The sequence below is a fragment of the Globicephala melas genome, chromosome 13 (assembly GCF_963455315.2).
Source record: "Globicephala melas chromosome 13, mGloMel1.2, whole genome shotgun sequence".
Lineage (NCBI taxonomy): Eukaryota > Metazoa > Chordata > Mammalia > Artiodactyla > Delphinidae > Globicephala > Globicephala melas.
Window position 1 is genome coordinate 38,207,385 of NC_083326.1, and position 19,967 is coordinate 38,227,351.

The following is a 19,967-nucleotide window of genomic DNA, read 5'->3' on the forward strand; positions in this document are numbered from 1 at the left end:
TTAAATCCTCTGAGGATTCCACCTTGGAGCAGTCTCCTCAGGATGAGCTGCAGTGACAGCCTCTGGTGGTCATAAGAGGGGCTCCTTCCTTCATTCCCAGCATGGTGGAGGCCTCAGGGCTCCGAGGTCTGGACCGCTGACCCTCAGACCAGAGCCTTTCCTTCTCTGCCTCACATCTCCTCAGCCTGAATCATCAACCGCTTTAGTTCACAGGCCATCATCCTTGGTATTAAATACATCCAGGATAAACATTTCTATCGTGAATGTGGGAAATCGCACCTTGGTACATGTCAGAGATTCAGGTACTATGCAGGCATGAAAGTCAGTGCTGCACATTCAGGTGAAGACTCTAGTAACATTCCACAGACTAGGAAATCCAGATCTAGCCCCTGGAGTCCAGCTCATTCCTGACACAGACTGCCCTGTCCTCAAGAGGACTTTATTATCTCCAAACTGCAGCCACATCCCCAGATCTACTTTGGTCCTTAGGAATCAGCCTATACCTCTCCTTACTGCCACTAGGAGTGCAGTCACTTCTGTGACACAGCAAATCTGCAGAACTGACTCCTCCCCTTCATTGCTGCTACCTCCTAGGTTCCCTTGTTTTGGTGACTCCCCAAACCTTCCTGTTTTTCTCGCAGCTGACCAGGGGCATATTTTATAGCTTACTACTAAGCATTTAACGTGAACTTTTAGCTTAGAATCATTTCCTCCGATGGTCTAGAAACCATTGTTGTCACCAATATCAGAAACCCTCATGGCCATGGCCTTTGGAGTCTGGAGCAACAGAGAGAGTGGACAGAGGCTAGAGTGACTGTCACATTTTCCCTTGCCCACATCACGGAGACAGGCTAGCCCCTTCAGAAGCCTGCATCAGAAAAGAAACATTTCATGAAGGTTTTATGAATGAGTCCCTATTCATTATTAATACTTTTTTTAATGTAATCCTCCCAACCCATCTTCTTATCCTTATCCCCATTGCTGTACCCATTCTTTACTGGATGGCTAAAATCATTATCAGAAAAGCCAGCAAAGGAAGCTTCCAATGTTTACCTCCTTAGTGGTCTTTTCTTGGACATTCCATGGTCTGTACACCAGCTGTTTTATTGCCTTAAGTTATTCCAGTTTTTTAGCAGTCATATGTCCAAGTCTTTGTGTGCCATCCCATGTCCAGCACCCTGTATTATAAGAATTCTGTATGATAGATAAGGAAAATACATAGTCTGCCTATTTCTTGTTTATACCTGAATTACAGAAGACTGAACCAAGCAAGAAGCCTTTCAAGACAGTTTGCTCCGTTGAGTAAGAAAAAATGATAAGTAGAGGGGGAGATAGTTTCCATAGTGAAAGCTTATGACAAGAAGGGTAGAAGCAGTCAGTTATATAATCAAAGCTGTTACTCCTTTGGAAAGTATAACCCTTCATTCAAGGGATGGCGGGAGCAAAAACATTTTTTAAGTCCTTTGCTCTTCAAACTAGGGCCCCTACCCTAGAATTGCCAGTTCTTTTTGAGAATCCCCTTTTAAAATTTCCTTTGGTGCTCCACCCTAACACATGCAGTGGGGACTCTTCACTCATGGCCCCAGCTGTTTGCTTTTTTTTTTTTTTTGCATAAAAGGCTGGTGCTTTGGAGCATGTAGTGCATTGATTCTCTCCTTTCCACTTTCCATTCAATTCCTCAACCCTGGGATCAAATAATAGCTGGGCTTAAGTTACTCAAGCAGAAGCCCTTCTGATGACCATGGTAACTAGCTTATTACTCCATGTAATTCTTTTTGTTAACATTCCCATAGAACATACCATTCCATTGGGCAGCATGGCAATTAACAGCATCTCAAAACTGACTCAACTCAACCAGTCTTCCCTGTACTCACTTCCTAACGCACCAACTCTTGCAGACCTGGAGGACGATACACAAGAAGGTAACTAGAGGGACTTCTGCTTTGAGTTAGAAATCAGCCTGCTTGTTTCCATTTTATAATGTTGAAAATAATAGGAAGAAATTGTGGCATTGTTACATGTTCCCCTAAACCCAACCCTTCCCATTTATGGCTTCTCTGAACCATGGAAGTAAGGTTAAAAAAAAAACAAAACAAAAAACAAAAAAAAAACAGCCTGTATCAAAAAAGGAAATTTTCATGAAGAAAATGCCAGGGTTGGGATCTTTGTTTCCAGCACCCACTTCAGTCCCTGGCACATAGTAGGCAGTTAATGAATACCTGGTAAGTGAATGAATGTTACAGATTAAACTTCACTCCACATTTCAGTATTGAGAGGTTTCAGGGACCGTGACAGTCTAAATGCAGCTCCCTTCCTCCCTTCAGGCTCTTTGCCACTTCTGATTGAAATGGCTTATAATTCAAATGGCTGCTAAAGCTATGATCAACTATGTATAAGTGAGGACTTCAGTCAGAACTGTGTTTGGCTGTGTATAACAGACCCCCCATTACAATGTTTAAATAGTTTATTTTTCTCATAATAAGAAATCTGGAACTAGGCTGGTGTAGCTGCTTGAGAAACTCAATGATAAAGTCTCCCTCTGGATTCCTGGCGCACCAGCCTTTGTGTTTGTTTGGTTTTCATCCTCATGTTTGAAGAATGTGGTCTCTACCTCCAAGCTTCAAGTCTATGTTCCAGGCAGGAAAAAGAAGAGTAAAGGGCAAAATAACTGTCTCTTGGCAGACTAGTTTCCTTTTTGTCAGAAAAATAATAGTTTTTCCAGAAGCCCCTCCCAATAACCATTCGCCAGAATAGAGTCAAAAAGGTTACCCATAGTGCAAGTGAATTTGAGGAGATAAGTATTTTTAGCTGTGTAGTATTGCCTCATCAAACAGAACTGGAGTTTTAAAAAGGGAGAATGAATATTCAGTAGGCAACTAGTGTCTCCAATACTAATGCCTTGGAGTGCATTGAAATTCTGACAGAGAGAACTGATGCAAGGCTTTCTCCTTCAACTGGACAAGCAGCTGCACAATAGGAGGAGGAGTCCAAGAGCTGAGCCTGGAAAGTGTTGGGCCCTGGGAAGAGTTTATCACTTAGAAATGTGTGGAATCCTCAAGGATGGGGAAAAGGTCACATTTGCTTCATATGTGTATACTGGGGCTCTCTAACCCCTAAAAGGCAAAGGAGTTGTTAAATAAGTAGAATGGGTGTACCCTGCTTTTGAAGCTGGTAGATAAAGGTAGACTAGATGATAGGATTTCAAGGGACCTCAGCAAAGGACAGGTAGGGGTAGAGACCACACTGTCCTACATACTGATGGGGATAAAAACCACGTGGGCTTCTGGCACCTTCTGAGTTCATGCTTTTTAGGATAGTCCAACAATTAGACCTAAGTTTCATTAACTTAAGTAGAAAAATGCTGACTTTTCTCAGGGGACTCAGCAGTTAGAAAGAGGACAATCAATCAGGAAGCAATATCAGAATACACAACCAGAGAAATAACACTGCTAGAGGACACAGATGAAAACCTAAATAAAAACAAGAACACTTAAGGGCATTTAAGACAGCACAAAGACTTCCTATAGAAAAAAAGTAAAAATTCTTGATTAAACAACTGACTAGATGAATTGAAGACAAGGATAAATATTGAGACCTGAGTTAGTAGCCTGAAAAAGCAAGTGCAAGAAATATCTAAAAGGACAGATAAATAAATTTTAAAAGGAGAAATGAGTGAAAAGGTGGAGGGTGAGAGAAATAGAAAATACATCCAGGTGACCTTCCATTGGAATTATAGGTGCTCAAAAAGAGAAAAAAAGCTGGAAAGGGAATAATAAATAAACAGTAATAAACAAAAACTTTTATTCAATCTGCAGATTGAAAGGGCTCTCCTAGACTCAGATTGAATTCAGGAGAAAACAGACACCTAGGCATTACATGATGCAGAAAAAAATCACAAGCTTCTAGGCAAAAATAACAAATTACTTGTGAAGAGAGAATAATCAGACTGACATCAGACTTCTCACCTGCAACAGTGGAAACTAGAAGGCAGTAAAAAAAACATAAACAGGTTACTGAGAGAAAAAGTGAAAATCAAGAGTCCTATATATACAGATGAAACATACCTCTCAGGTTATTAGAAGAATATTAAAGGATGTGTAAAACTTTAAGAACATAAATACTCCAACCAAAAGACAGATGAAACGGAATGGAGATCTCAAGATGCAGATATATAAAGAGGAAAAGAAACAAGAGATTAGTGAACCTCCTATGAAAGAGAAAGACTTAATTAAATCTTAATATCCAGGAATGTATACAACTTTTACATAAGAACTCTTGGAAAAAAAGGGGACATAGTGCACAGAATATGTCTAAACATATACCCTCAGCTAAACCTAACAGAAAGGAGAGAGGCAAGATATAAGAGCTTTATGCGTTAAATTGTGTCCCTTCCCCCTGGAAATATTCATATATTGAAGTCCTAACCTCACTCCCTCAGACTGTGACCTTATTTGGAAATAGGGACATTATAGAAGTAAGTAGGTAAGGTGAGGTCATACTGGAGTTGGGTGGAGCCCTAATCCAATATGACTGACAACCTTTTAAAAGGGGAAATTTGGAGATACAGATAGAAAAGAAAGCCATGTGAAGATGAAGACAGAGATGGGGTGGTACTTCTACATACCAAGGAAAGCTAAAAGTTGCAAGCAAACCACCAGGAGCTAGGGGAGAGGCATAGAACAGATTCTTCTCCACAGCCCTCAAAAGGAACCAACCTTGACCTTGGATCTGTGGCCTCCAGAAGCGTGAGATAACAAATTTCTGCTATTCAAGCCATTCAGTTTGTGGTACTTTGCTACAGTAGCCCTAGCAACTGATACAAGGAATGTTCCAGAGAGTCCTTTTAAAAGAAAATGTAGGACAAAGAGGAAAGGAAGTAGAAAGTGGAAGCCCTCATCCTACTCTAGGAAAGAAATAGTATGCCTTGTTGGGGGAAACAGAGTGTCTTGGTGTATTGGTTTTCTATTCATGTGTAACAGATTACCAAAAATTTAATGGCTTGAAACACTACAAATTTATTTGTGACACTGTAGATTTGACCTTATGATTCTGGCCATATGGCATACTACCTTTTACCAGATCAGGACTTGTGCAGATAATACTCTAAACTCTGGGGAAACTTTTAAAATAATTACCTAAAAGGACTGGAGAGTAACCAAAAATAAGCAGAAACTGGAGTGGCATCTACAAATGGCACAAGGGAACCACACTGAATGATTTTCCTATTTTTATAACTTTTCACCTGAGGGCAGACCCCAGTCAGCATCAGTCAAGGCTGCTAAAACTTGGTGGGAGCCTACAGTCTGGACTTTTTATTTCATCCAAGATGGAATAGTAGAGGCCAGATTTATCTTCCCACCTGGAACAACAAAAAAACCAAAAACAGACAAAATATATAAAACAATGGATGTTGTCAAGATACTGACCATGAGACAGGGAAGAATGATGAGCTCTGAATGATGGGAAGCAAATGAGGTGAACACTAGCTTATTATCTGAAAGTTTCCAGTCAACAGCATAGAGAAGGGAACCCAAGGAGAACCTGTTGTACCTGTTGAGAAGACATAACTAAGAGCCCAGCTGGATGAAGACAGGTAGAGTTCACAGGACTGAGTAACAGAGAGGAATGAGCTGCATAGAGAGAGAACTGCAGAGATCTGCAGAGTGTCCTCAAGTATTCAGGAAAGAACTGATGAGCACACACATGTGAAGATACTACCCAAGGCCAGGGACAAAACCACCCAAGAAGATTAGAGGGAACAATGCCTGGTACTCACACTGAACCAGGAATAGTGTCCATTTCTACTGTCCAGGTTGAAACACCTCATGGCTTACATAGAATTAGGTAGAGTACTCAGAAGGGTCCTGCCTCAGTAATGGGGAAAAAATTAGCCCTAGGTTAAATGCTGCCTTGGGTTCTGCCTGTCAAATACTAAGCACAAGACCTGAAAGTATCTGTTTTCAAGTAATTTAACTGTGTCACAGAACAAAGTTCAACAATATTTATAGAAATATAAAAATAGCAAGCACTCAACAATGCAAAACTAACAATTTCTGGCATCCAATCAAAGATTACCAGGTATGCAAAAAAGCAGGAAAAAATGACCATAATGAGGAGAAAAATTAATTGAAACCAATCCAGAATTGAGATACAGTTTAGAATTAGCAGATACAGACTTTAAAACAGTCATTACTGTATTCTATATGTCCAAAAACTTAGTACAGACATGGAAGATAGGAAAAAACAAATCCAAACTTAACTTTTAGAGATGAAACTAGTTTCTGAGGTGAAAAATACACTGGATGGGACTAACAATAGTTTAGATATTGCCAAAGAAAAGACTGGAGAACTTAAAGATATAACAATAGACAATCCAAAATAACACAGAAAGAAAATAAAAAATTATTTTAATCAAAATAGCATCAGTGAACTGAGGGACAACAAATGGTATAATGTATGTATAATTGGAGTCCCTGAAAAGTGGGGGATGGACCAGGAAATACTATTTGAAGAAATAGTGGCTCAAAACTGTACCAGTTACTTGGAAACTTAAACCATATCTAAGAAGCTTAACAAGCCAGGAACAAGAAATATGAAGAAACAATACTAGGAAACATAATCAAATTGCTCAAAATCAGGGATAAAGAGAAAATCTTAAAAGCAGTCAGTGGAAAAAGACAATTCCATACAAAGGAGCAAAGATAAGGATAATAGCATATTTCTCATTGGAAACAATTCAATCAAGATAAAATACTCAGGGAAGGGGGAGGGATAAATGGGGAGATTGGGATTGACATATACATACTACTATATATCAAATAGATAACTAATAAGGACCTACTGTATAGCACAGGAAACTCTACTCAATACTCTGTAATAACCTATATAGGAAAAGAATCTAAAAAAGAGTGGATATATGTATAACTGATTCACTTTGCTGTACACCTGAAACTAACACAACATTGTAAATCAACTATCCTCCAATAAAAAGAAAGAAAGAAACAGTCAGAGGAAAATCATGCTGTTAGACCGGAATAAAAAATAAATACATTAAAAATTTAAAAATAAAATATTCTTTAAGCAAATTCATTTGATTAAAAAAAAGTTAAAATACTCAAAGGAAAAAATTGTCAACCTAGAATTCTATACCCCATGAAAATATCTTTCAAAAACAAAGGCCTTTTCAAAAAGCAGTCTGGCAATGTCCATTCTATAATACTTCAGGGTGTCTAGCCATATAACAAAAACACCAGAACAAAGGGACAGGTACAGAGATGATTACTGTAGCATTTGTAGCAGAATAATATTGGCCCCCTATCAATAGGTGGCTCACAGGATAAATTAGGGTGCATCCACTCCCACAGACTGTCAGGCAGCCATTAAAAAGAATGCATTAGAGTTACAACCCTTAGAGGGCTTTCCACATTGTATTACTGTATAGAAAGTAAGATTCAGGTAACATGTGTGGTATCCCATTTTTATATAGTAAATGATCTCACAAAATTTAAATGTATACCTATATGTCTGCCTAGGACCATATGAGATGAAGAATATGAAGGTATAACCGCCAGGGGAGGGTAAAACCATGTTAAAGAAAGAAACAAAAAAAACACAAAAAGTCTTCTTATTTAGAAATGTAAATATTTATGCATTTATGTAAAATTATATGTATGGGTATATGTGTAAATCAAAAATATTATTTTTATATACTCTGTTTTATCCAATCTCTCCTAGGTTTGTTAAACACTTTCTACTCTAGTCACTAATGCTAATCATTATTGCATAATTACCATAATGAAAGAAGCAGGAGAGAAGGTTTCTGATGGTTGCATTTCTAAGAATTTATCTTTTTTTCTGTTACATCATGGTATTTCGTTTCTAGGTAGGTATTTCTAACAGAGCCAGACTTAGCATTAATTATAATGTTATAATAGAAATAAACATAACATGCCACGAATATACATTTTAGACAGAGGAAAAAGGATTCTAATCAAAAGATCATGAAGTGCTATAAACGAGGGGAAACCATGTATCTGGGGAAAAAGAAAAAAGTTGTTCAGATTACTCTGACTTACGTAGTCCCACTCCCAAGAAGTTCAGTTTGCTGTCCTCATGCCCCCTTCCCCAGATTCCATGACACTCTGTTGGTGGTAGGGGAGCCCAGACAGAGGCTTAGACCATGAATAAGACCCAGGACATTTAGAGTATAGAATACATTTGGTCCACATTTGAAAATAATAGTTAAGAATATGTTTGAGATAAGGCTTTTTTTCCCTCTGTTTTTTTTCATCCAAGCAAAGCTGGATGAATAAGTATGTTTGAGATGAGTGTGTTTGAACATTACCATTAACTTCTGGGTTTGCAGCTAGTGAGAACCAGCCAGAGAAGCCTCACTTTGATTCTCGCAGTGTAATATTTGAGCTGGATCCTTGCAACGGAAATGGGAAGGTTTGCCTTGTCTACAAAAGAGGGAAACCAGGTAAGAATCATGGCAGGCATGGTCCTGTAGCTTGGGAATGGCCTTGGCTGACCTTGCTCTCCAGCCATCACACAAAAGGCATGCTCTTCCCTGACCTCCTGAGGTGCTGCTGGGTCTCTTGTAGATGCCAAGACCCAGAAAACCCCTTTGGTCCTCTCTGAGCATCCCCCTCCAGGCCAATTACTAGAGTCTTTTTAAGCTATTGTCATTTGTGTCACTTGTGAGTTACTGCAAAATAATAACATTAGGATAATAAGTGAATAAATGCTAAAAGAAATAGTCATTCTGTTTATAACTCCTCCAGCAGGCTCATGCATTAGAAAAGCATCCAGGAAAAACATTGTCTTTCTTTTACACGTATTTATGTAGGCCAATTAACAGCAATAAAAATCTGAATTACTAGACCTCAAACTAAGATCCCAGATGGGAAATCAAGAGAAGAAGGCTCTGGCTTCTTGAGCAGTGGGCACCGCCTGGCCCCCTAACAGCAGTTCAGTCCCTAGGAACTACAGAGTTGGACAATGTCCAGCCCTCTTCAAGTAGCTTTCTGCCTGCAAAGGGTGAGAAGACACACCAGGGTTTACCTCTGGGGGAAAGGAGAGATCATCTCCAGCTGGAGGAGTCTTTGTGAAGTAGCCTTTGAGGCGCATCTTTTTTTTTAAAAAAAATATTTATTTATTTATCTATTTGGTTGCACCGGGTCTTAGTTGCAGCATGTGGGGCCACAACTAAAGAGCTCGTGTGCCACAACTAAGGAGCCAGTGAGCCGCAACTAATGAGCTGCATCTTGAAGTAGAGGTCTGAATGAGATATGGGGGGTGTGGGGTGTGGGGCAAAAGGGGGCATCCAAGCAAAGGGATATGGGTAAAAAAAAAAAAAAGTTAAAATACTCAATGCCATGAGAGAATGCACCTGATTTGGGGGGAATGACAATTCCAGTTCATTGGCCACGTGGTTCATCTTGTGGATGAGGAGGAGATGACACCAGAAGCCCTGTGATTCCCTCTCATGTGGAGTTTTGAAAGCCAGGTGAAGGGGTTTGGATGTTATGTGGAAGTAGGTGGGGAGTCAAGGTTATTTAGCAGAAGTATGGCAGGATTCAAATGAAAATGTGACCACAAGCAGAAATGGAAGTGGAAGGTACTGGAGGATGGAGGCCACTTAGGGAGATGTTACAGCCATTAGACAGGAGATGAAATAGGAGAGGCCTAGGAGATGAACTAGGAGTACTAAGAATGGACGGTCAGAAGCAAGCGTGAGGCAGGAGCTGGTACAATAGTGCCTGCTTCAGCTCAACCAGCACATCACACAGCCGCACAGGCAGGAGTCCCAGGAGAGGAAGCTGGTCTGGGCTCCTCCATGGTGGTTTCTCACAGCACTTCTAATTCCTGACAGACCTGAGAAAGCCAGAACTGTTCAGACAGAGTGCCTCTCCATCAGGAAGGCTGAGACCACAGTATGTACCTATTGGGGGAGGGAGAGTGTTGAGTCCGCACAAGAAAGGAGTGCTGCTTAGATAGCCTGAATGCACAGATGGCCAAAGCCCAGCAGATAGATCAGTCGACTGACTGATCAAGAATTTGTAGAAGAATATAAAGAAGCCAGTAACAGTGGCCACTGGAGAACAGAACTGGGAGGTTGAAGGGAAAAAAGGGAACTTTTACTTATAGTTTACATTCCTTCTACTATTGAAATTTGTTTTAACCATGAGTAGATGTTGACTTTGTAGATACAAGGAAAAAAGTGTTAAGCCATCCCTTCCTTTATGTCCTTTGTCTGCTATTTCAGCATTAGCACAAGACACTGAGATCTGGTTCCTGGACAGAGCATTATACTGGCATTTTCTCACAGATACCTTTACTGCCTATTATCGCCTGCTTATCACCCACCTGGGCCTGCCCCAGTGGCAGTATGCTTTCACCAGCTATGGCATTAGCCCACAGGCCAAGGTAAGGGGGGACCACCTGTCATCTCAAACTGTAGAATGTATCAGAATCTTCTGAGGAAATGCTTAAATTGCAGATTCCCAGCTTCCTCATCTGATGCAGGAGATCTGGGGTTGAGCCCAGGAGCGTGTATTTTCAAAAAGCAAGGCAGGTGCTTCCAATTTAGGTGGACAACCTCACTTTATACTAATCTAGTTAAATGGGTCCCAAACTTGGCTGATCCTCAGAATCACCTGGGGAGTTTTTAACTTCTAATGCAAAGGGGTTGGTGGTGGGGGGAGATTAGGTTTGACCATTCATTTTGGATAGGCAGTACATGCATACAGGAACAGTGAAAAATCAGTCTGTTACTCACTGGTTCTCCAGCTTCCCCATCCACTTCCCCACAGGGAGCCACTGTTAGTTTCTCTTGTGCCCTCACTGAGATACTTTATTGGATAGAAAGCATGCATGCATGCATACAGTTTTTGGTTCCTTTTCTCTAAATCACAAGTGCGATATACTATTCACATTGTTCTGCACCTTCTTTTCACTTAACTCCATGTTGGAGCTCATTCCCTATCAATATATAGAGAGAGCTGTCTTTTTCAATGATATAGAGTATTTCAAAGTATGGCTGTGCCTCATTTATAGATCCAGACACCATTTTAAACATACAGATGTCAGGTAATGCTGATATACTGCCTGGTTTGAGAACACCAGGTGTGTCTAGAAGAACTTTTGACTGGGTGGCAAAAAATGAGGGACTCGATGAATGTACTCATCAAGTGGACCTCACTTTCCTCAAATGAAAAGTGACATACATCCAGGCAACATAGTGGGTGGTTGTGATCAATGAAAATAAATGTAGATGCCCTTTGCCCTCAGCTGCCCAGAAAGCCTGTAGGGAAGAGAGCAAGCAACTTCCCTCAGTAGAGGCCTGCTCTGGCCTCTGTCTGCTCCTTCCCTGTGGGAAGGATGCTACCAAGTCCACCTGATGGGCAGTGGCTGGTTTGGAGGCAGAACAATTAGGACACTGTACCCTGATGATTTGGGACCTAGCATACCAGGCTCAGTGCATACTAGGTTAGAAGGAAGCGCATTTACTTAGATTCTTAGTCCTCATGTTTAAAGGTTATGAGACCCCATAAAGCAATGTGTGTCTTCCCTTTTACCTAAAGGAAGTGCTAATAGATTTTAGAGGCAGTTTTTCCTAAAGTCTTTTACTCTGCCTCATCTCCCCAGCTCTCTACCCCTGTATCTCCCCTGAAGAGCGTAAACACATACTCCTGTCCTTTGAATTGTGACCCTCTCGCCTAATTCTGCCTTACAGCAATGGTTCAACATGTATAAACCCATCACCTACAACACAAACCTACTCACGGAAGAGACCGACTCCTTTGTGAACAAGCTGGATCCCAGCAAAGTGTTCAAGAGCAAGAACAAGACCTTAATCCCCAAAAAGAAAGGGTCTGTTCAGCCTGCAGGTGGCCAGAAAGGGCCTGCAGCTCCTCCTTCCACCACTAAATCCTCCTCTGGCTCTGGAAACCCTGTCCGAAAATGAGCGCCCCACCTCCAGCTCCCTGCCAGCCCCACAGCGATGATTTCCATGCACAGATGCCCCAGGCGTGGCCCAAGCCTCAGATTCTGTGTGTGGAACCATAGTCCCCTCCCCATCTGAGTGACAAAATCCTAGGCCTTTTTTACTGCCATTGGCTTGAGCCAGGACTTGGAAAAGCATACTCAGGTCTCCCCAAGAATCCTTCCCTCATACCCCTTACAGCAGGTTGTACCACCTACTGATTCTGGAAGCTGTGGAGAATGTAAGGTGCTGTGTAAGTGACCAAGAAGATCTGTTAAGAGCTTTCTTCTCTTTCTACTCCAACCCCCTACCCCCTCAGCAGTAATTAGAGAAGTCCCCCATAGAAACCACTGGTTTTGACCTATGAAGCATTACAACTATGCTGCTCAATTGGTAGCCACTTTTTAAAGCAGCTAAATTTAAGCCATGTTAAAAATTCAGTTCCTCAGTTATATTAGCCACAATGGGAGTATTCATGTGGCTAGTGGATTCTGTATTAGCACAGAGATGATCAAACATTTCTATCATCGCAGAAAGTTCTATTGGGCAGCACTGCATTAGAATACTTTTGCATTATCCTTCCTCAGATCAGTTAATTTTGTTAGAGAATATTGATACCTTAATTTGATGGGTTATAATGTTCCATGAAAAACCTTGAATATACATTTTTATGTTCTTTATATCCTTCACCACAAAGATCTTGCGTTGCTCATTTTCAGTTTCCTATAGTTTCTCATCTTCATCGGTTTCCTAGAAAGCTTCTTGTTTCCAGTTTTGTGATGTGATATTTGCACATTTGCCAAAATTATCTTTCTCACTTGTTTTTAAAAGAAGAGGTGATTCTGCTGTACCATTAAAACCAAAACAAAATAAAATCTCCCAAGCATTGCTTTGCCAGGACTCTTCATGCAGAGTTTTGATGAGATCAGTCACTGCTGACAAGAGCCTCCACCTGCTCTACCTACTCACAATTGCTTAACAATTCATTGGGTAGCAGAAAAGAATAGAGAGGAACCAAGTTGTCAAGGATAATAGCTGAGGTTTAGTCTTCCAGAAGCATTTTTCTGCCAAAACTCATCAAAGAGAGAACCAGCAGTGCCAGATAAGAGATTCCAGCATTTGGCTGCTTCCCCAAGTCAGGGTTAGAAGGGAATTGAGAAGTTGTGTCATCTTCCACTGTGGCAGGTGTCCTTCCTCTAGAGATCATGGAGCCCCTGAATTATTTCTTAAGTCCTGGTCCAGCTCTGGATTTCATAAATGAAGCAGCAGAGGAGCCACGAAACAGTGGTGGCCTTCAAATCAGTGACAATCAGGTGGACTCCCCAAAGGGCTGTAGACAGAAGGGGGTTCCAACAAGGAAAGATTTGAGACCTGCCTCAGGAGGAGCAGAGCACCCAAGAGCGGAAATGGCTACCCAATATATAGGACCCAGTGCAGAATGAAAATGTGGGGCCTTTTCTCCAAAACTCAGATAAACAGTACCATTAAAAGTACTGGACTTCCTTGGTGGCGCATGAGAGTTCACCTGCTGATGCAGGGGACACGGGTTCGTGCCCCGGTCTGGGAAGATCCCACATGCCGCAGAGTGGCTGGGCCCATGAGCCATGGCCGCTGAGCCTGCACATCCGGAGCCTGTGCTCCGCAATGGGAGAGGCCACAACGAGAGGCCCGCGTATGGCAAAAAAAAAAAAAAAAAGTACTAATACGGAGTAGCAATTCTAATATTAGACAAAATAGACTTTAAAATAAAGACTATTACAAGAGACAAAGCCACTACATAATGATCAAGGGATAAATCCAAGAAGAAGATATAACAATTGTGAATATTTGTGCACCCAATATAGGAGTACCTCAGTACATAAGGAAACTGCTAACAGCCATAAAAGGGGAAATCGATATTAACACAATAACAGTACAGGACTTTAACACCCCACTTTCACCAATGGACAGATAATCCAAAATGAAAATATAAATAAGGAAACACAAGCTTTAAATGGCACATTAAACAAGATGGACTTAATTGATATTTATAGGACATTGCATCCAAAATCAACTGAATACACTTTCTTCTCAAGTTCTTGTGGAACATTCTCCAGGATAGATATCTTGGGTCACAAACAAAACCTTGGTAAATTTAAGAAAATTGAAATCACATCAAGTATCTTTCCTGACCACAACGCTATGAGACTAGATATCAATTACAGGAAAAAATCTGTAAAAAATAAAAATACATGGAGGCTAAAAAATACACCACTAAATAACCAAGAGATCACTGAAGAAATCAAAGAGAAAATCAAAAAATACCGAGAAACAAATGACAATGAAAACACAACGACCGAAAACCTATGGAATGCAGCAAAAGCAGTTCTAAGAGGGAATTTTATAGTAATACAATCCTACCTCAAGAAACAAGAAAAATCTCAACCTAACCTTACACTTAAAGCAGTTAGAGAAAGAAGAACAAGAAACCCCCAAAGTTAGCAGAAGGAAAGAAATCATAAAGATCAGATCAGAAATAAATGAAAAAGAAATGAAGGAAATGATAGCAAAGATCAATAAAACTAAAAGCTGGTTCTTTGAGAAGATAAACAAAATTGATAAACCATTAGCCAGACTCATCAAGAAAAAAAGGGAGAAGACTCAAATCAATAGAAGGAGAAGTAACAACTGACACTGCAGAAATACAAAGGATCTTAAGAGATTACTACAAGCAACTATATGCCAATAAAATGGACAACCGGGAAGAAATGGACAAAGTCTTAGAAAAGCACAACCTTTGAAGACTGAACCAGGAAGAAATAGAAAATATAAAGAGACCGGTCACAAGCACTGAAACTGGAACTGTGATTAAAAATCTTCCAGCAAACAAAAGCCAAGTACCAGATGCCTTCACAGGCGAATTCTATCAAACATTTAGAGAGGAGCTAACACCTATCCTTTTCAAACTCTTCCAAAATATAGCAGAGGGAGGAACACTCCCAAACTCATTCTATGAGGCTACCATCACCCTGGTACCAAAACCAGACAAAGATGTCACAATGAAAGAAAACTACAGGCCAATATTACTGATGAACATAGATGCAAAAATCCTCAACAAAATAAAGCAAACAGAATCCAACAGCACATTAAAAGGATCATACACCCTGATCAAATGCAGTTTATCACAGAAATGCAAGGATTCTTCAGTATACACAAATTAATCAATGTGATAAACCGTATTAACAAATTGAAGGAGAAAAACCATCATCTCAATAGATGCAGAAAAAGCTTTTGACAAAATTCAACACCCATTTATGATAAAAAAAAAACCCTCCAGAAAGTAGGCTTAGAGGGAACTTACCTCAACATAATAAAGGTCATATATGACAAACCCAAAGCCAACATTGTTCTCAATGGTGAAAAACAAACCATTTCCTCTAAGATCAGGAACAAGACAAAGGTGCCCACACTCGCAACTATTATTCAACATAGTCTTGGAAGTTTTAGCCACAGCAATCAGAGAAGAAAAATAAATAAAAGGACTCCAACTCGGAAAAGAAGAAGTAAAGCTGTCACTGTTTGCAGATGACATGATACTATACATAGAGAATCCTACAGATACTACCAGAAAACTACTAGAGCTAATCAATGAATTTGGTAAAGTTGCAGGATACAAAATTAATGCACAGAAATCCCTTGCATTCCTATACACTAATGATGAAAAATCTGAAAGAGAAATTAAGGAAACATTCCCATTTACCATTGCAACAAAAAGAAAATACCTAGAAATAAACCTACCTAAGGAGACAAAAGACCTGTATGCAGAAAACTATTAGGACACTGATGAAAGAAAGATGATACAAACAGATGGAGAGATATACCATGTTCTTGGATTGGAAGAATCAACATTGTGAAAATGACTCTACTACCCAAAGCAATCTACAGATTCGATGCAATCCCTATCAAACTACCAATGGCATTTTTCACATTTTCAGAACTAGAACAAAAAGTTGCACAATTTGTATGGAAAAACAAAAGAGCCCGAATAGCCAAAGCAATCTTGAGAAAGAAAAACGGAGCTGGAGGAATCAGGCTCCCAGACGTCACACTATATTACAAAGCTACAGTAATCAAGACAGTATGGTACTGGCCCCCAAACAGAAATACAGATCAATGGAACAGGATAGAAGCCCAGAGATAAACCCATGCACATATGGTCACCTTATCTTTGATAAAGGAGGCAAGAATATACAATGGAGGAAAAACAGCCTCTTCAATAAGTGATACTGGGAAAACTGGACAGCTACATGTAAAAGAATGAAGTTAGAACACTCCCTAACACCATACACAAAAATAAACTCAAAATGGATTAAAGACCTAAATGTAAGGCAAGACACTATAAAAGTCTTAGAGGAAAACATAGCAGAACACTCTATGACATAAATCAACAGTAAGATCCTTTTTGACCCACCTCCTAGACAAATGGAAATAAAAACAAAAATAAACAAATGGGACCTAATGAAACTTAAAAGCTTTTGCACAGCAAAGGAAACCATAAACAAGACGAAAAGACAGCACTCAGAATGGGAGAAAATATTTGCGAATGAAGGAACTGACAAAAGGATTAATCTCCAAAATATACAAGCAGCTCATGCAGCTCAATATCCAAAAAGCAAACGACCCAATCCAAAAATGGGCAGAAGACTTAAATTGACATTTCTCCAAAGAAGATATACTGATTACATTAAAGGATGCTCAACATCACTAATCATTAGAAATGCAAATCAAAACTACAATGAGGTATCACCTCTCACCAGTCAGAATGGCCATCATCAAAAAAATCTAGAAACAGTAAATGCTGGAGAGGGTGTGGAGAAAAGGGAACCCTCTTGCACTGTTGGTGGGAATGTAAATGGATACAGCCACTATGGAGAACAGTATGGAGGTTCCTTAAAAACAAAATAGAACTACCATACGACCCACCAGTCCCACTACTGGGCATATACCCTGAGAAAACCATAATTCAAAAAGAGTCATGTACCACAGTGTTCATTGCAGCTCTGTTTACAATAGCCAGGACATGGAAGCAACCTAAGTGTCCATTAACAAATGAATGGATAAAGAAGATGTGGCACATATATACAATGGAATATTACTCAGCCATAAAAAGAAACGAAATTGAGTTATTTGTAGTGAAGTGGATGGACCTAGAGACTGTCGTACAGAGTGAAGTAAGTCAGAAAGAGAAAAACAAATACCGTATGCTAACATATATATGGGATCTAAGAAAAAAAAAAAAAAAAAAAAGGTTCTGAAGAACCTAGGACCAGGACAGGAATAAAGATGTAGACGTAGAGCATGGACTTGAGGACACAGGGAGGGGGAAGGGTAAGCTGGGACGAAGTGAGAGAGTGGCATGGACATATATACACTACCAAATGTAAAATAGATAGCTAGTGGGAAGCAGCTGCGTAGCACAGGGAGATCAGCTCGGTGTTTTGTGACCATCTAGAGGGTTAGGATAGGGAGGGTGGGAGGGAGATGCAAGAGGGAGGAGATATGGGGATATATGTATATGTATAGCTGATTCACTTTGTTATACAGCAGAAACTAACACACCATTGTAAAGCAATTATAGTCCAATAAAGATGTTAAAAAAAAAGTACTAATTTGTTTTACCTTTCTTCTGTGGTCTCTCTCACAACTTGTTACAGTGTTTTATCTGTTTGCTACTTGATGCTGTTCTAGGAAAAATTAGAACTTTAAATTATTAGTGTTAATTTTATCATTGCTCTTTCTATTGTGCTATTCCAGTTTTTAGTGCAGCTATAGAGCATTTAACTCATGTACAGCATCACCAAAAATTACACAATTATTACTTTATACCTTTTATATGCATATATGTTTCATTCTTATCAGAACAGTGGAAACAACACGCAAAAGTAGCTCAACTGATATTTCACTTCCTGATATGTACACATTCTATCAACACTCTGAACTTACTGATGACTAAGGAAGGACTGAAAGAGAAATTTTGAGCTGCCCTATGTTTTCCTTCTGTGTCATCATTTCAGCGTAAGTGGCTGGCTAATACAGGAAAGTAACATGAGTAAAAAAGGGAATGTTTGGGTGCCATGGTCATTCATGCTTCTTAGAATGCCATTACCTTCTTTTTGCATTCAAATCAAGTCTGGTTCAAATAGAAAGTATGACCTTTTGGGGCCCTTGTGTCCCCATTTTCTCAGTTGTAGACATAACATGCTTGCCTTGTACTTAACTCTGAACCTCCCTGGACTCTCATGTATGGTGGGCCCACTAGAATTCTGTGCTCACGAGAATCACGATGGCTGTAAATGAAAGAGGTGGTAAGGAACAGTGGACACACATATCGCACATATCTCCTCTGCTCACGTGTATGCTTGTCTCATCACGCTTGACTTACAAAACACAAGTTCAAAGATAAAACTAAGAATTTCAAGGCAGTAACAGGAGAGCATTAAAGCAAGTGTGAGGCCTTCTGAGTGTGGAGCTCTGTGTGACTTCACAGGTCACATGCCCATGAAGCTGGCCCTGGTGAAGGGGGAAGGGAGCATTCCTGGCAAAAGGCTTCAGACAATGCATAGGTTGAGTGGGTTACATGGGGAAAAGCTCACAAGGATACTAATGTTTTGAAACTAAAGCAATTAAAATGGCAATAGGCACTACTATAAATCAACTGCCCAGGAAAAAGACTCTATGCTGGAATTACAGAAAGAGAATAAATGGCAGGATGCTTCACGATGCCTCGATGTAGGTAAGACTGCGTGAAGTGCCACATCGTCATGCTGCTTGCGTCCTACAGCAGGGAAGTACCCAAGCCAAGGATAGGCATGACAAGGGGCAGCTTGCGTAGGATAATCCACAGAATATGGGTTATTCCTGTGCTCCCCAAAGGTGGGCATGCATCAGTGTCACTGGAATTGTGTGTAGAAAATAAGAGGCATAGATCCCACTCCAGACCTACTAAATCAAAATTGCAAGGAAAGATTCCAAGCATCAGGGCTTTTAATCAACCACAATGACGACAGTAATGTTCACTGACTCTGAAACTTTCTACTTAATGGGCCTGGGTGGTTTTGCTTTCATTGCAGGAGAAGAACTCAAAATGTTTTTAATCTAGTGAAGCATATACAATGACTGGAACAGAAGAACCAAGGGACCTTTTAGTTTCTGTATGAAATACATCCATTTTTAAAACTTTATATTATGGAGAATTTTAAACATTTACAAAGATAGAATAGTATAATGAATCCTCATGTATCCATCACCCAGTTTCAACAATTATCAGCTTATGACCAATCATATTTATCTATACCCCTGTTCTTTATCCCTTTAATTTTAATTTTTAAATAATCCCATTTTAACTTACCTGTTGATTTAAGTTATACTTCTGTGCATTATATTTTAGCAGTTGCTCTAGAGATTACAATATGTATTCTTAACTTTTTTTCTGTTCAATACAGTAGCCATTTATATATACATAGGGTCCCTGGTAGCCATATTTGTGTAGTATAACTCTGCCTCCTTGACTACAGTTGACTGACACTGGGAGAGTACCAATCCAAATTGGAATCTTGTGATTAATTTCCTTTGGCTTAAGCCAACGCAGACTGGATTCTGTTTTTCCCACCAAGCATTCTCTGGTTAACACATCAGCCTTCATTATGGAGTTACTGTGAAGATTAAATACACAGGTAAGAACTCAAAGTTTAGTCCCTTCTTCCTTTGTAACGCGACTGTAACCTTTCTTTCTAGCCGTTAACTTTCTACATGAGCCATCTGGCTCTGCCTACTGCTCCTCTCACTTTGCTTCCTAAACACCAGTGGGGTTCTCCTTCTGTGACTTTATACCTATAATTTCCTACCTGCCAGTGCTAGCCAGTTGTGCCACGACTTCCTTCCAAGGTCCAGCTCCAGTCCACCTCCACCTCAAAGCTTCTGAGAAGCTGAGCTCACAAGGAGA

General features: G+C 40.0%; 1 protein-coding gene across 2 annotated transcripts in view; it reads left to right on the plus strand.

Moving 5' to 3' along the window:
- TPGS2 (tubulin polyglutamylase complex subunit 2) overlaps positions 1 to 17,233 on the plus strand; it is a 57,401-nt gene extending 40,168 nt beyond the window's left edge. The window contains exons 4-7 of one of the 2 annotated variants that reach the window (XM_030876586.3): positions 1,794 to 1,922; positions 8,366 to 8,479; positions 10,268 to 10,428; positions 11,738 to 17,233. In XM_030876586.3, the coding sequence (XP_030732446.2) occupies positions 1,794 to 1,922; positions 8,366 to 8,479; positions 10,268 to 10,428; positions 11,738 to 11,968 (635 nt within the window). In that variant the 3' untranslated portion in view covers positions 11,969 to 17,233. The remainder of the gene's footprint in view (positions 1 to 1,793; positions 1,923 to 8,365; positions 8,480 to 10,267; positions 10,429 to 11,737) is intronic. The other variant, XM_060310185.1, reaches the window with a different exon arrangement.
- The last annotated feature ends 2,734 nt before the right edge of the window (positions 17,234 to 19,967 follow it).